At 34.7% G+C, this 16523-nt stretch overlaps 1 protein-coding gene across 1 annotated transcript in view; it reads right to left on the reverse strand.

The window, feature by feature from the left end:
* The window catches only part of SGPP2 (sphingosine-1-phosphate phosphatase 2), a 124596-nt gene that overhangs the window by 68455 nt on the left and 39618 nt on the right, over window positions 1-16523 (reverse strand). The window contains exon 2 of the mRNA XM_051983465.1: window positions 12389-12559. Within this exon, the coding sequence (XP_051839425.1) occupies window positions 12389-12559 (171 nt within the window). The remainder of the gene's footprint in view (window positions 1-12388; window positions 12560-16523) is intronic.

The following is a 16523-nucleotide window of genomic DNA, read 5'->3' on the forward strand; positions in this document are numbered from 1 at the left end:
GCTAAAATTCTCTTATGTATGTTGTTACCATAAAGGTTGTAAAATTCCTTATTTTTAATTGTGGATTCAATTTCAAATTCAAAGAATATTTATATTCAAGTTTTATTATCTTCTAGTGATCCCCAGAGGGGTAGATACATATCTCTTTCTCTTTCTCTCTCTCTCTCTCTCTCTCTCTCTCTCTCTCTCTCTCTCTCTCTCTCTCTATATATATATATATATATGTATGTATGTATGTATATATATGTATGTATGTATATATACATATGTATGTATGTATGTATATGATATTCTTCCATTTATTTAAGAATGTTCAATCTAAAATGCTAGATTTTTATTTACTGTTGTTTTTTAAAAGCTAATCCCTTCAGGTGTAGGATAATTGCTAAAAATCAATTAAGCATGCAAAAAAACATAGGTAATTTGTTATTAAACTGAAATTTACTTTTAACCCACTAGATTCAACACAAATGGTTACTAAGGTTCTGAAAAAATCAAAACAATACAGGAAAACAAACTTCCAAGATTCATTTTTGGAAGTCCATTACTTGGAATCTGCAGGCTTTGGATTTGCATTGCTAACTTGAGAAACAAGAATGACTATATCTAGTAGGAAAAAAAAAAAGGGAATGTAGGCCTTTTGCTTCATAAAGTTGGCCACTCTCCAATTTTTATTAAAATCTTCCCGGACTCTAGGAAAAAAAATACAACCAAAGCTATTTTAAAGTTAATTCTTCTTATAGTGCAGACAGTTTGCCAAAATGGAAGTGGAGAGATTAGATAATCTCTCATTTGGACAGTGTTTCTTCTTTTCAATCATAGCCTAAAATATCTATGTGTATTCTGGAATTCTATTAGAAGAGACCATTCACTGGCCTCTTTGCCAAAGTCTAGGCATATATATTGCTAGTTAAGATTCAAAAGCTTAATACCTGGACATCACGTAGAAGAACTAAATTTTTGGGGTTTTTTCTAACTTGTTTAGCCTAGGCTTAAATATAGGTCCAATTAAAATCTCTGCCCTTTTTTGCAAAAAACAAAACAAAACAAAACAAAAAAAACACCTTAATTTAAATGTACTAATATGTTTTCAAATATACTAAGTTCAATACTTATACTCAAATATACTTCAAATATACTAAGTTCAATAAAAAAGCAAACTTGTCTCAAACTAAAAAGAAAAATATGCATAGAATTTCTCTTGAAGTAGAAAAAAAGCAGCATTAAAAAAATCAACATTCTTTAACCATGGATTGGTGACAGGTGAGTGTGATTTAGAGAAAGTATCAAAAGACATGAGGTAGATCCTGGGCATAAATCAGCGTGTTCACCAGCACTGCCTAGACAGTGAATTGTTTAATGACTGATAATTCACCTATAACCAAAAATTATGCCTTTCCTACTTCTAGTATCGAAACAACTCCAGAGAAGATTTCTTTCTTCTTTCCACTCTAGTCTCCCATCCCTGTCCCATCTTAGTCTTCTCTCCCTGTTCTTCCACTAAAACAATATCTATCTTGAGTGTGCTAAAATGAGGGACAGAAAGTATTATCACTACATTAGACAATGACAAAAGCTCCAATAAAGACTTTATTAAAAAAAAAAAAGTCCCAGTCTCATTGCACTCACAATATGGTCATGGGGAAGTCACTTACCTTTACTGAGTCTGACTTTTCAGGGGATCAAATACTATCCTTCTCATCTACATCTCAGTCTATTCTTTTTGTGAGGGTCAATAAGTACTTATTTAATAAATATTATTATGTGTCAGCCATTGTGATTGGGGCTAGAGATGTAAAGACAGAATCAAAAAACATTTCTTGCTCTCATGCAGCCAAAATTCTAGTAGGGAAAATAATGTATATGAAAGCAGAATTAAATCCTCTGACTCCAAATGCTACATTCTTTCCAATGGAAAAGGATGCATCTCTGGCTTATTTGTTGACTTTTTGATGAAAAAAAATAGTAATACAGCCATTAGACACTTAATATATTTCATTTAAGACTTACTGAACTGAACTGATGCTGAGTGAAGTGAGTGAATGTGATGGACTTGGCTCTTTTCATGCAATGAGGTGATTCAAAGCAATTCCAATAATCTTTTAATGGAAAGTGTCATCAGCATCCAAAGAGAGAACTATGGGGGGGACCCACAACACTGAAATAACATCTTTAAAAAATGGAACTGGCTAAATGGTAAAAGAGGCACAAGAATCTCCTGAAAATAACTCCTTAAAAAGCAGAATTCATCAAATGGGAATAGAGGTTAAAAAAAAAATCTTGTGATGGAAAGTGCCATTGCATCCAGAGAGAACCATGGAGAATGAATGTGGATCAAAGAATTCTTTTTACTTTTTTTGGTGGTGGTTGTTTGGTTTTTTTCTTTTTCATGTTTTTCCCCCATTTGATCTGATTTTTCTTATGTAGCATGATGAATATGGAAATATGTTTAGAAGAACTGCACATAAACTGTTTGCATTTTTGTTTTTCTTCCCGAGTTATTTTTACCTTCTAATTCCAATTCTTCTTGTGCAACAAGAGAACTGTTTGGTTCTGCACACATATATTGTATCTAGGATATACCGTGACATATTTAACATGTATAGGACTGCTTGCCATCTGGGGGAGGGAGTGGAGGGAGGGAGGGGAAAAATCGGAACAGAAGTGAGTGCAAGAGATAATGTAAAAAATTACCCTGGCATGGGTTCTGTCAAGAAAAAGTTATAATTACTTAAAAAAATTAAATTTAAAAAAAGAAGAAGAATTGTATATTTAACCGATATCAGATTGCTTGCTTTCTTTGTGGGGAGGGAAGGAGAGGGAGAAACATTTGGAACAAAAGGCTGTGCAAAGGTGAATGTTTTAAAGGAGGGTAAAGGATCCACATGTGCAAAAATGTTTGTAGCAACTCTTTGTCGTGGCAAAGAATTGAAAAATAAGTAGATGCCCATTAATTGAGGAATGGCTGAAAAAGTTATAGAATATGAAAGTAATAGAATATTATTGTTCTATAAAAAATGGTGAAGAAACTGATTTTAGAAAGGGCTAGAAATTTACATGGACTGATACTAAGCGAAACAAGCAGAACCAGGAATACATTATATACAGTAACAGCAAGATTGTGCAGTTATCAACTATAAAAGACTTGGTTCCTCTCAGTGGTTCAGTGATCCAAGGCTATCCCAATAAACTTTAAATGGTAAAGGCCATCTGCATCTATAGAGAGAATTATGGAGACTGAATGTAAATCAACACATGCTATGTTCACTTTTTTTTTCTTCTCTTTTTTTCTCTCATGGTTTTCCTTTTGCTTTGATTTTTTTTTTCTCCCAACATTATTCACAAGGAAATGTGTTAAAAAAAAAAAAAAGTATAACTAGGGGAAAAAAGAAATTGTTACCTTGACCAATGGAGACTACATTTCCAAATGGAAAATTTGGTTCATCTATTTTGAAAACTGAGGGCAGATTTGGAATCAGGGTGATAATGTAAAATGAAGATGCTAGTAAAAGTTATTCTCATCCCTTTTGTAAATAAATGAATAAAGCTACAAAATTAAATTTTCAAAAAGGTGAATATGAAAACTCTCTTTGCCTGTATTTGGAAAAAAAAAGATAGTTTTTAAAAAATAAAAAAGAATGCATAAAAAAAACTATTTCAGTTGATGCAATAGAATTAAACAAAACAAAATAAGTCTCTTTAGTCTTTGCATAGTAACAGTCATATCACATTCATGGCAGAATTGGTAAAACTGTGAACCTCTTTGTGAAAGGAAATAACTCTGTGTGTATGTATATACCTGTGCATTTGAGTGTGTATATATATGTACATGTACATGTGTACAATATAAACAAACTTAAGTCAGATGATTTCTACAGCTAACTTTACTAATTATACAATTAGTTTTTTTTTGTTTTTGTTTTTTTTTTTTTTTTACCGCATGTGGGAAATCTCTAAATTATGAATGTCCCATGTATATGTATGTATGTGTATATATATAGTAAAATAAGTAGCTGAACTATTTGACCTCTGAAAGTGTTAGACACTAACTCTCTGAGCTTTGTATCCTAGGCCCCACCTAAAATAGGCCAGTCTTGGAAGCATTTAAATTCAACAAGTATTCAAAAATCCAATTAAAACCAGTTTCCTAAGGTTACATGAAAAGAATATGCTTTTCAAAAGATAAAAATTGCTCTCTTCCACCTTCATTCACTAGATTTATTCATCTAAGAATGCAATTCCCCAGACAATAAAAGTCCCATATCAATCCTACAGCAACCAATAAAGTGACTCATTTGGAGAACAGTGAAATTCAGCAATAGTCTCAGCCATTCCTTTCTCCTCCAGGCTAAGCCTTTTAGACTTCAAGCTTCTAACAACACTGTCAAAACAAACAACTCTGAAAGACTTAAGAACTTTGATCAATACAATGACCAACCACAATGCCAGAGGATAGAGGAATGCCATCTAACTCTGGACAGAGAGATGATGGACACAACATGCAGAATGAGAAATATTTTTGGATATTTCCTGTGTAGGAATTTCTTTTATTTGCTGATGGATATGTGTTAGATAGATTTTTCTTTTCTTATTTTTTTTTCCAATGAGAACAATATTGCTAACTGGAAAAAAAATTTTTTTAAGCTGTGGTGGGGGTGAAATAGTAAATGATGAGCCAAGGAGTAAGTGAGTAGAGGAAAGGATTTTGGCTTTTGATGCAACGACTGCACATATTGCAGCTTGTAACTGTTCAAAGAGCCAATCAATGCTGGCCAAATTCCCATCATTCAGTTTTCTCATTTGTAAACTAGATAATATATTGCTAATATATTATCACTAATCTTCAAAGGATAATATGAAGAAAATGCTTTATAAATTTTAAAGAACTATATAAATGTAACATATTATTATCTATACATGTATAGTTAGGGGGTGCCGTAGTGCACAGAGTGATAGACCTGGAGTTAGGAAGCCTCATCAACCTGAGTCCCAATCCAGACTCACTTACTGGCTATGTGACCCTAAGCAAGTCACTTAACTTTGCCTCAGTTTCCTCATTTGTAAAATGAGCTGGAAAAGGAAATGGCAAACCACTCTAGTATCTCTTCAAGAAAAGCCCAAATAGGGCATGAAAAAGACATGACTGAAATGATTAAACAACAACAAAATAAATAAATTGCTGAATTCTAACCAGGAGATCCAAGTTCAAATCTATCCTTGGTTACTTACTAGCTGTGTCAACCTCCTCAACTACAAAATAATAGCACTTACCTCCCTGGGTTACTGAGGACTAAATGTGATAATATTTATAAAGCATTAATGCTTAATTAATTAATAGTGCTTAATGGTTATTATTGCAGACTAGTTAGCTAGCTAGCTAGTAGTAGCATACAATATTATTTTAACCTTATTATTACCAGCAACAGTAGAGATATAAGAGGCAATATGGTTTCATAAACAGGACACCAGGAGTTAGACATATCCTAATTACAAGCATCCCTGGGGCCCTTTCATGATCTCTTAACTCTTCTCAAAAGACACCAAATCCCCAAATAGTCAGAATCTTTTAAAGAAGGCTTAACAGACAACCTGAAGAGTTGTTTCCCTTTCTTAGAGGGATTTAAACAATGGGTTTTGCCTATTATGTTATGCCTGGAAGTTAGATTTTCCTTCCAATGAGATAAATCCAACTTAGTTTCTCAGAGACTTATGGTAACAGTAGCTACCATGCCTTGGGCTATGGTATAGTCAGGTGTCACAAATCCAAAACTATGAGTTGGGCCTCAAGAGGAATTATGTGGGCTGCTAGAACATGCAAGCATTCAGAGAAATAGTGAGTGAGTTGGGGTATCTTTCCGTCCCTCTGGGGTCCTCTTCATTGTACCATTTGAGCACCAAATGACAAGCTAATGAAGCCAAAGGATATAAAGAAGTTAGCAGCAAGTAACAGCTTGTCATCTGGCTAGGGGCCCATGCAATTTCCCAGAATAGATGTGTTACTTAACTTACTTACTCAATGACATGTTCTATACACGGCCAACCTGAAGCCCCCCATGTACTCTCCCAAACAAGTCTATCCTGTCTACCCAAATCAAGCTCTGTTATTTTCCATGGTTATTGAGCCACTAGGTGGAGTTAGCAAAGGCAATTGATCCCCACTTTTTTCTTCCTTCATTGCTAATAGTGTAAGAATCACAGATTCTCTTACAGCACAACCCAGACAGCATCTACTCATGGTAACAGAATACTTTACGAAACCTACTTTCATTCATTCATTCATTTATGGATTCATTCACTCAGTGAATGAATGAATTTATTATGAAAGTATTTATTAGGTTCTTACTATATGCAAAGTAGTGTGTATATAGTGCTGGGATACAAATAGAAAACCAAAACCATCCCTTTTCTCTAGCTGCTCATATTCTAATAGGCAGAGAAAATAGAGGAGATTTCAATTGTAATCTGGAGAGATCCTAAGGTCTTTAGAGTACACTGGTATTATAGACATGACTCTAAAAGCATTTTAGTTCAAGTTTAGTATTTGGATGAAATGAGGTACTTTTTGAGCCCTTGAACAAAGAAGGTTTCTTTGCCCTAATACAGCCAGGGTAGAATGGCACTTAGCTGCCATTTAAAAACATGGCTGGTCAGTATTCATTGAAGGCCTGACTGAGGCAGAGTTGGTGGTCTGTGGAGGGTTGCCATTACTTGGTAGTTTTGGTGTCTCAACTGTATTCTGATGGGCTGCAGTAATCAAAGGCAGGGGTCCAAAACTACGGCCGCGGGCCAGATGCAGCAGCTAAGGACGATTATCCCCCTCACCCAGGGCTATGGAGTTTCTTTATTTAAAAGCCTACAAAACAGAGTTTTTGTTTTTACTATAGTCTGGCCCTCCAACAGTCTGAGGGATAGTGAACTGGCCCCTTATTTTAAAAGTTTGAGGACCTCTGGTCAAAGGGGTAGCAATGGCTTGATTGCTGGCCCACACATACCACCTCCTGACTGTCCCTCAGAGTGCCTCGCTGCTTCAGAATCTGGGAAACCAGGAAATAGTTTATTCTGGTACATACATCAAACTGTAGGGATACAAAGAATAGAACTCAGTTGGCATTCACAGTAGTTACAGTGTTCTGCAGTGCTGATGAAGCCAAGGTCAGTGGTTCAAGTCAATCAGATTTTGGCAAAGAACAACTTCATTCTATAGCTATAGGATATAACCCCTGATGTGAACCAGCTGACAGACAGGTGTATTAATCAAAATCAATCATTATTTCTGGAGGAAAAAAACAATAACAATCAAATCATAGGTTTTTATGGTAGGTCCAAAAATCTATCATTTTTTTTTCTTTCATGGGCTAAAGAATCCTTTCTGCCAAGTGGCCCTCAAAAAAACCAAACAAAAAAAAAAAAAAACACACTCTCTGTGTGTCTCTATCTCCTTTTCCTCCCTCTCTTTCTTCTTCCTTCTCCTCCCTCTCTCTTCTTTCTCTCTCTCCCCTTCTCCTTCTCTCTCTCCTCTTCTCTCTTTTCTCCCTCTCCTTCCTTCTCTCCCTTTCTTCTTCCTTTCTTTCCCCCTTCCCCTCCCTTCTCTCTGTCTCCCTCTTTCCTCTCTCTGTCTGTCTGTCTCTATCCCCCTCTCTTTCTCCTTCCTTCCTCTCTCCCCTTTCTCTCTCTCTCTCTCTCTCTCTCTCTCTCTCTCTTTCTCTCTCTCTCTCTCTCTCTCTCTCTCTCTCTGTGTGTGTGTTTGTGAATATGAACACACATAATTTCCAGATGTATGTCCACAGCATATACATACTCTGGGCACCATATACAAATGCTGAAGTAGTCCTGGCCTTTTGAGAGGCTGACACCTTAAGGCTTCCAATTTTCTTCCTGTTTACCCTAGATGGGGAAAACTGTTGTTCTAGTGACTCATATTTAGCTTCTGCTGATTTGTCAGGGTCACCATGATGGGCATAACCTGTTATTTCCTAATGATTTGGTTATGGTTGGGAAAACATGGAGTCAAGTTCTTAGAATTACCAGTAAATGGTTATATATCACTATCATTTTTAAAGGCACAGAAAAATTTAAAGGAGGCGAAAGAGTGCAGGAGATACTTGCTGGCAATTTTACTTTTTCATATGAAAGCAATGTTTGGCATTTGCCCATATGATTTACAAAAAAATGAGAAGGAAGAAGAACTTAAAGGAGATACTATCTGGAACATTTGACTATTGCAACATTTGGTGCTATTGCAGAATAGCTGCTATGTTTTTGTTCCAAGATTGCCTTCACAATATCTTATGGGAACAAAGAAAATGGAAAGGATCCTTTTAATTTTATAAATCTTTATTTTTGCTTTTGATTCTAACGTATCATAAACAGAGACTATTAAAGCTCCATTCCCCATATCCCACCAAAAAAAATTCTAGGTCATATTGATAAAAATCTTCTACCCATGTAAGGGAGAAAGGGATAAGAGAACCTCTCATAAATCCTAAGCTGGTCAAGCCTCTAAAGCAAGGAGCTCCAGATTAAATCCATACTATATTTCCAAGTCACACAAGGAACCAGATTATCAATTTGGAACATTCAATAAAATCAGTGAAAACTCTGGGGATCATTTTTCAAAGTCTAAATATCAATGGGAAAGAAATCTGGGGATCCCCAGTCCCCTTCCTCCCTGTATCCTCCCAGTTTTATTTTATTTTATTTTTAATAACTTTTTATTGACAGAACCCATGCCAGGGTAAGTTTTTACATTATCCCTTGCACTCACTTCTGTTCCGATTTTTCCCCTCCCTCCCTCCACCCCCTCCCCCAGATGGCAAGCAGTCCTTTACATGTTAAGTAGGTTACAGTATATCCTAGATACAATATATGTGTGCAGAACCGAACAGTTCTCTTGTTGCACAGGGAGAATTGGATTCCGAAGGTAGAAATAACCCATATCCTCCCAGTTTTAAACAAAAGGTAGATTTGTTCCTTGGGAGTCATTGATCCAGCAGGGGTCGCTGTTCCACAGTCATATCAAGGCTGCTTTAAAAAGGGTATTATGAAGTTTAAGTCATATAGATGGAGAAAGGACTCAGTTTACATTTTCTGAGGATTTTTTCATTGTCCTTTGAGCAGAGAGTAGCAATCCTGGCAGACAGAGATGGGAAAGAAGTCAATCTTTGGTGCAATGGCAGAAACAGAGAGTAATGGCAGTTGAAAATTTATATTTCTATAGGGTCTAGAATTGTAGAATTTTAAAATTGAAAGGAGCTTTAGAGATCATTTAGATGAGAGACAACTTGTGTGGGTGATAGTGAGGGAATCACAGCTTCTCTCCTGGTACAATTCCCACCCCCCCTCCAGCCACCCCCTGGAAGTTAAAGTCATTCCTTCCTTCCCCCTGAAGTCTTTAGATAAGCTAATGGACATTTATGTCCATCAGTTTAAAAAGTATTAAATAAGTAGTTACATGAAGATACAATCATAGGGTTTTTAAAAATCTTGAGAAAGGATCATAAATATGCTGTTTTCTATTTACAAATCTTTTTAAAGATGTAAATGTCAGAGAGTTAGACAGTTCAGTGAATAGAAGAAGTCAGAAGGATCTGAGTTCAAATTAACGCATGCTAGCTGCAAGACCTTAAGCAAGTCACTTAATCCCAATTGCATCACCAAAAAAAAATTTTTTTAAAGTCCAAATAAGAATCAAGGAGACAGGGAAATTGAACCTGTAATTTTAATTGTATAGAGAACTAATGTGAGGAAACTGTTTCTGTTGTTTATAAGGATTAGCACCACCTCTGCTTTGTTGCTGCAATATTCCCAGATTAAAATGTAATCATTAAAATTACATCATTACGCCAGATTGGGTTTTTTTTTTTTATGTTGTTGAGTCATCTCAGTCTTGTCCAACTCTTCATGACCTCCTTAGGCGTTTCTAGTATCAGAGATACTAGAGTGTTTGCCAGTTCCTTCTCAAGTTATTTGTATAGATAAGGAAACTGATGGAAATAGGGTGAAGTGACTCCTTCTGGGTCGAACAGCTAGTAACTGTCTGAGGTCACATTTGAACCCAGGAAAATGAGTCTTCCTGACCCAGACAGGCCTGGCACTATATCCACTGTTCCATCTAACTGCCCCAGTTTAGTTTTACTGAGTCCATTTGAGTGAGTACAATATAGCCCTTTAGAGATAAAAAAAAGCATATTGGACAGATCTCAAAGGTCTAGACCATCCTAACACATGCAATTCCAACACATAGTCATCATAACTGAACTTCTAAGATCAGATTTTGTTGTTGTGGGAGTCTCTTAAAGTGACGTTATTTAAAATGAAAGCTCTTCCATTCTGTATCCATGATAAAGTCATAGAATTGCAGTATTTTCAGCTGAAAAGAGATCTTAGAGATCATCCAGTCCAAATTTCTCACTTTGACACATTTCTCTTCAGCCACTTTCACTCATGTGTCTTAAGACTTGCTTCACCATGCTGCAACAGTCTTTGCACTCTGGAAGCTCATTTTCTCCCTATGGTTTCTTCATCCTAGAAATTTATCTCATTCCTATGGCCCTCTCCTTTAATTGGTTGGTTCTTACCAGGATAATCATTTTAAAGACAGTACTAGTCAATTCTTCATTCCTTTCTGAGCTTTCTAGACTTTCTCCACTTTACCACTTTCCCTGCCTTTGTTCCTTCTTCCTTCCCTCCAACCAGCTTCCTTTTATGTGTTTTTTCCTCACTAGAATACAAGCTTCTTAAGGGCAGAGGTTATCTTTTTGCTTGTATTTATGGGACTTTACATAGTAATTGGCACTCAATCACTTCATTAATGTTTGTTGAATTAACTTGACACATTGTGCTGGTTTTGTTTTTGGACATGCAAGAGAATCAGTCTTGTTCTTTTGAGGGGCTGACACTCTAAATGTCCTTCTGTTTATTCTAGATGGGGGAGAGAAACTGGCTCTAATTGTTCTAATTTACTTTTTGCTGTTTGGTCAGGGTCATCAAGATAAGCAGAATCTGCAGCTTCCCACTGAATTGATTAAAGGTCAGGGATGAGAGGAAAGTTCATAGTGGTCTGAATTTAGAGCAGGAAGAGATTCATGAAGACAATCCCTTCATTTTATAGATAAGGAAACTAAAATTAAGAGAAGACAAAGGCCTCATCCAAGGTCTCCCAAATAGTAAAATCGCAGAACAGGATCTAAACTAGAACATTGGACTCCCAAACCACACTGTCCATGGTACCAGATTGCCTCCCATACTGAATATAAGCATGGTGAGTCTACAGGTTTACATACTTTACATAATAAATTTTCCTTAAAATTTGCATGCCAATTGAATTTTGATGAAAGAATTAGGAGAACTCACCAGCTAAAAGAATACTGTCTTTTGTAAAATGAAGAATAGTCATCATAACTGAACTAAGGTCAGATTTTGGTGTTGTGGGGGTCTTTTAAAGTGATGTTATTTTAAATGAAAGCTTTTTCATTCTATCTCCATGATAAAGTCATAGAAGTGCAATATTTTCAGCTGGAAAGAGATCTTAGAGATCATTCAGTCCAAATGTCTCATTTTGACAAATAAAGCAACTTTCCCCAAGAAAGTACAGTTGGGTATTGGCAAAGCCTGAATCTCTTGCCCTCCAGTCCAGTGCTCTCAATCTTGTGCTTTTCAGCTAATTCCTTACTTGTCAAGGATTTTGAATCCTTTCTGTTATCAGTCAAGTCTTCTTGGTCCTGAAAACCCTCCCTCTTCACTTTTCAACTGTAGAGCTGTTCAGTGTCCTGTACCCTTTTCTGGCATGGATTAGTCTTATGTCCAATTCTATCCTTATGAAAAAGCTAAAGCCTAGGAAAAACTCACGTAATATCAAGTCACATATGTGCCCAAAGTGAAACTGATCTAAAAAGGTCCTTAACCAAATCCCACACTGTAATTAAACTTTTCTCTCTCTTCCAGTCTGAAAGCTTCTCTAAGAAAGGAGAAACACCCCACTGTTCTTCTAAGTATTCCCCATGGGTCTTAGCGCATGGTAGATATTTGATATTTGTTGGATGAATTAAAGATACTAACAAGATAAAACTAATTTAAAAAACTAATTGGAACCAATGGAGTGAAAAAAATCTTATCACTCATTAGTGCAGACAGAAAATAGTCAATTTGTCTTTTCTAAGCACACCTCCACTCTTTTGTTCTAATATGTTCACAAATTAGTAAGCACAAGATATTCAACAACAATAAAAATTAATGATAGAAACATGTTAAATTGTATTTTTAAGACTCTCATTTCTTTTTCCAGAGAAAACTAGAGAAGAACCATTAGCTTAGTGATCCAGGGAATATATTGTCCCAGGGAACAACTGGGATGATAAAAACAACAATAGACTATAAAGATAATACTTACAACCCATATTATTATCAATCTTCTCGTCACATAAGGGTCAATATTCCAGTGAGTGAATGGAAGGAAAGTGATGTAAAAAATTTCTTCACCCAAAGCAGCTGAAAACCTGAATAGATAGTAGTAGAAATAATTCTTCACAATGTACTTCTGGGTGTACTTCTGGGCATAAGGCTGGAAAACAATGTTTGAAAAGTTCATGTGAGTTCATTGGGGAAATTATTTAATAACATGTTTTTCAATGATACTGTCTAAAATAAAAAAATCCTAAATTACCATGACACTGTCTTCTCAGAAGATACTTAAGAGGCCTTGGTAAGGTTTTGTTATTATAGTATCATCATTATTGATCACCACCATCATTATTTATCAAATACCATTCATCTACATAGAGGATGTTTTTGTTTATGAGATTAAATAAGCAGATAAAAAAGGAAATACTATAATGACTCAAAAATTGAAGAAAATTTAAGATACTAGTACCATCTGAGAAAGGAAATGTATGGATTTAAGATCTCATTTTTATGTTATGGTATGTTATGTTGTGAGATATTACATTGTAAACTAGGAATTATATTGCTTTATGATACCTGAAGAGTCACTTCCCTTCCTATGTCAATACATCCAACCTTAAAATGAGTAAAGTCCCTCAGACTTCGTATAAGAAAGGCTGATTACAAGTACATGTATGAAATGCTAAAAAGTACTCCTCAGATATATAAGAAATAAGAAACAAAAGGCAAATGGTTTAAATTCCCTCTGTTGGATAATAAAACTCCCAAAACAGACTTCTATTGCTATCAAACAATAAGATAAACAAAAAAAATAAAAGTAAGACAAAGTTAACATCAAAAAATATAAAAAACTAAGTAAAACGTACTCATATTTGTAAGTCTTAATGGTTTTGCATACTTGCTAATACCTTACTAATATCATTGGTAATATGCTATTTATTTTATTTTTTCCCCAATAGTATTTTATTTTTTGAAATATATGCAAAAATAGTTTTCAACATTTACCTTTGCAAAATCTTGTGTTCCAAAGTTTTCTTCCTTCCCTCTCTCCTCCCCCCTTCCCAAGTCAGCTAGCAATTTTATATAGGTTAAATATGTGCAATTCTTCTACATATATCTCCATATTTATTATGCTGAACAAGAAAAATTAGATCAAAAATGAAAAAACCATGAGAAAGAAAAAAATAAGCAAACAATAACAGCAATAAGGTGAAAATACTATCGTGTTATTTATTTTTAGAAGTGTGTGTCTGCTTATGTATGATAGCAGATATGATAAGGTGCCCAAAATTAGAAAAGGAGTAAGATTATCCATTTTTGTAAATATAAATTTGGAATTATTGACCTAAAACTTTTACTTCTATACCAGAAAACTCATCACCAATCAATCAACATGTATTTATTTACTAAGTTCTTTCTATGTGCCAGGCAATGTGCTAGACACAAGAGACACAAAAACAAAGCATTTCATGTCCTAAAAAGTTTTTATTTTGAGAATGGGGAAGAGATAACATGCACATACATAGTTATAAAGTAGATAAAAGATGATGGAGGAGGGGAGGTACTAGCAGGAGTAAAGGGAGTAGGATCAGGAAAGTTCCTTTGCAGAAGGTTGCACTTGAGTTAAGCTTCGAAGAAACTTAGCAGATTCTGAGAAGCAGAGGTGAGGAATCATGGGGAAGAAAATGGAGTGCCATATTGTTGTTTATTCTTCCTTTTTGAAGATAACCAATAACAATACAAGAATGGTCTCACTGAACTGTGGGGAGTAATGTGAAATACTGCTAGAAAGATGAATTGAGACCAAGTTGGGAAAGACTTTAAATGCAAACAGAGACATTACATATTACCCTAAAAGTAACTGAGAACCACTGGAGTTTATGGATAAGAGAAATGACATAGTCAGATTTATACTTTAGGAATATTGCTTTGGCAGATTTATGAAGAATGGACTGGAGAAAAGAGATATTTGAAACAGAAAGATTATCTAAGAGACTATTGCAATAATCTAGGCAAGAGGCGATGAGAATCTAATACAAGGTGGTGGCTATATAACTGGAGAAAAGAAGAGGAATGTGAAAAACGTCACGGAGACAGAAATGACAAGATATGGGTAACTATTTAACTACTCGGACTAATTGGGAAGGAAGAATTGATAATGATACAAAAGGCTGACTAGAGGTATGGTAGAATCCTCAGTAAAATTACAGCAGTTCAGAAGCAAACTGGGTTTTGGTGGAAAGATAATAATCTTCATTTTTAGATGTCTGTAGGACAACCAGTTTAAGATATACAATAAGTAATTGATTATATGTGATTAAAACTAGAACATGTAGTTTTGGGAATTATATGTATAGGGATTATAATTAAATCCATGGGAATAGATAATGTCACCAAATGAGAAAAATGTAAATAGATAAAAGCAGGACCCAAGACATCTTTGGGGCATACCTACCATTATCATAAATTATCTAGGAGAATATCTAAGAGAAACTAGGTAACTAGATCTTGGTTGATATTAACAAGGTATAATAAAGTTATGTTGTCACCTTAATCTAATCTTTATGACAGAGTAATATGGCAGTTTGATACAGAGAAAATAACGCATTCTTGTAATATTAACCAGATTTCAAGAGGGTTTTACTTCTGTCCTCTAAGGCCTGGTTGCAAATATTGGAAAAATACTCTCTCAATAAGTATTCCCTAGTTTAAACTACATTGAGGATCAACAAAATTAGAAAACTATTATAACTTCCTAAAATTATATTGGTAAATAAGATGTATAATTGCTATTTTTTTCAGTAAACAGTTTGACTTATTTTAATTTTCCTTTCATTTCTCTTGTCACCAAGCCAAAAATTTTGACTTCTCATTAGAATAATATTTAAAGATATACAAATGTTATAAAATGTATAATGATAAAAAAAATGTAAATATTCAGTATAATTAACAGTCCTCTCATTCATTTCCTATACTTGGAATTAAAGATGTCAATAAGAGATTTTTTAAAAGATCAGACATCTCACTTTACTTTTAATAACATCAAAAAGATTTATGCATGATTTTTCAACTGATAAATAATACCTCGCTGGCATTTGATTTTTGAAAGATCTGTTTAGAAAAGAGTTTGGTTTATTGTCTGATTCTGAGTGTTTTATCTTTAAACACTAAGGAGCTTCTCTGGCTTCACTGTTTCATCGGACAAATTATTTAAAATTATGATAACTCATCAAGATCTTGACAAACACTTCACAATAAATTGGCCTTATGCCTAGGGATAAAAACATAAAACAACTCTGTTCTTTTCAGACAAAAAGTGGATCCTGCTTTATTTTTATTATCTAGTGTTGGCAAAGTTGAAGTACTTAATTCATGCAGATTTTGCTAATTAAGCCAAGCAAAATCAAGTGTTTCCTAATATATATGGAATAATTAATTATTAATTAATAATATAATAATAATAATAAATGAAGAGTTAGGCCCAGAATGAAACAGAAGAAGGATAACAGACTGGATTGCCTTTAGAAAACTGTGAACTTATTTCAATGACCACAAATGTCTTCTCAAATGAAAGGTCTATTTTAAATTAATCTATTAGTATTGTTGTATGGTTGTAAGTCATCCAAAGAGTTATAAAGTCTTCACAGAATTAAAAAGGAATTACTCAGAGGACCATGGAAAGGCATATGGTAGGGCTGAGCAGGCCACAACTCATTACAAAAGAGGACCAGAATTAAGGACGAGCTCAAATAAATATATGGAGGGAAAAAAAAGAGAGATAGAAACATGAGGGGCTACTCATGTAGCCAGAGGGAAGAATAAAGAATGGCTGTCCCTTAGTACTACACTGGCATCTTTTTAATGTTAAGACAAAGTAATGAAGCCCTCCCTGTCCTCCAACTCTAGAACACTGTGAGGGCATGGACAAGAATTACCTAAATTGGGCAGGCTCAAATAAGTATTCTGGGAGAGATTATGATTACTGATGGGATCACAGGTCTATATGACTAATTCAAAACACTGACACATATTTTTTCCTCATCAATTTTAAAGTTTATTTTTCATTAGAATACGTTGATCAAAATCACCTAAATGAATACTTAAATACAAGAATGTTTAAAATG

The sequence above is a fragment of the Antechinus flavipes genome, chromosome 3 (assembly GCF_016432865.1).
Source record: "Antechinus flavipes isolate AdamAnt ecotype Samford, QLD, Australia chromosome 3, AdamAnt_v2, whole genome shotgun sequence".
NCBI lineage: Eukaryota > Metazoa > Chordata > Mammalia > Dasyuromorphia > Dasyuridae > Antechinus > Antechinus flavipes.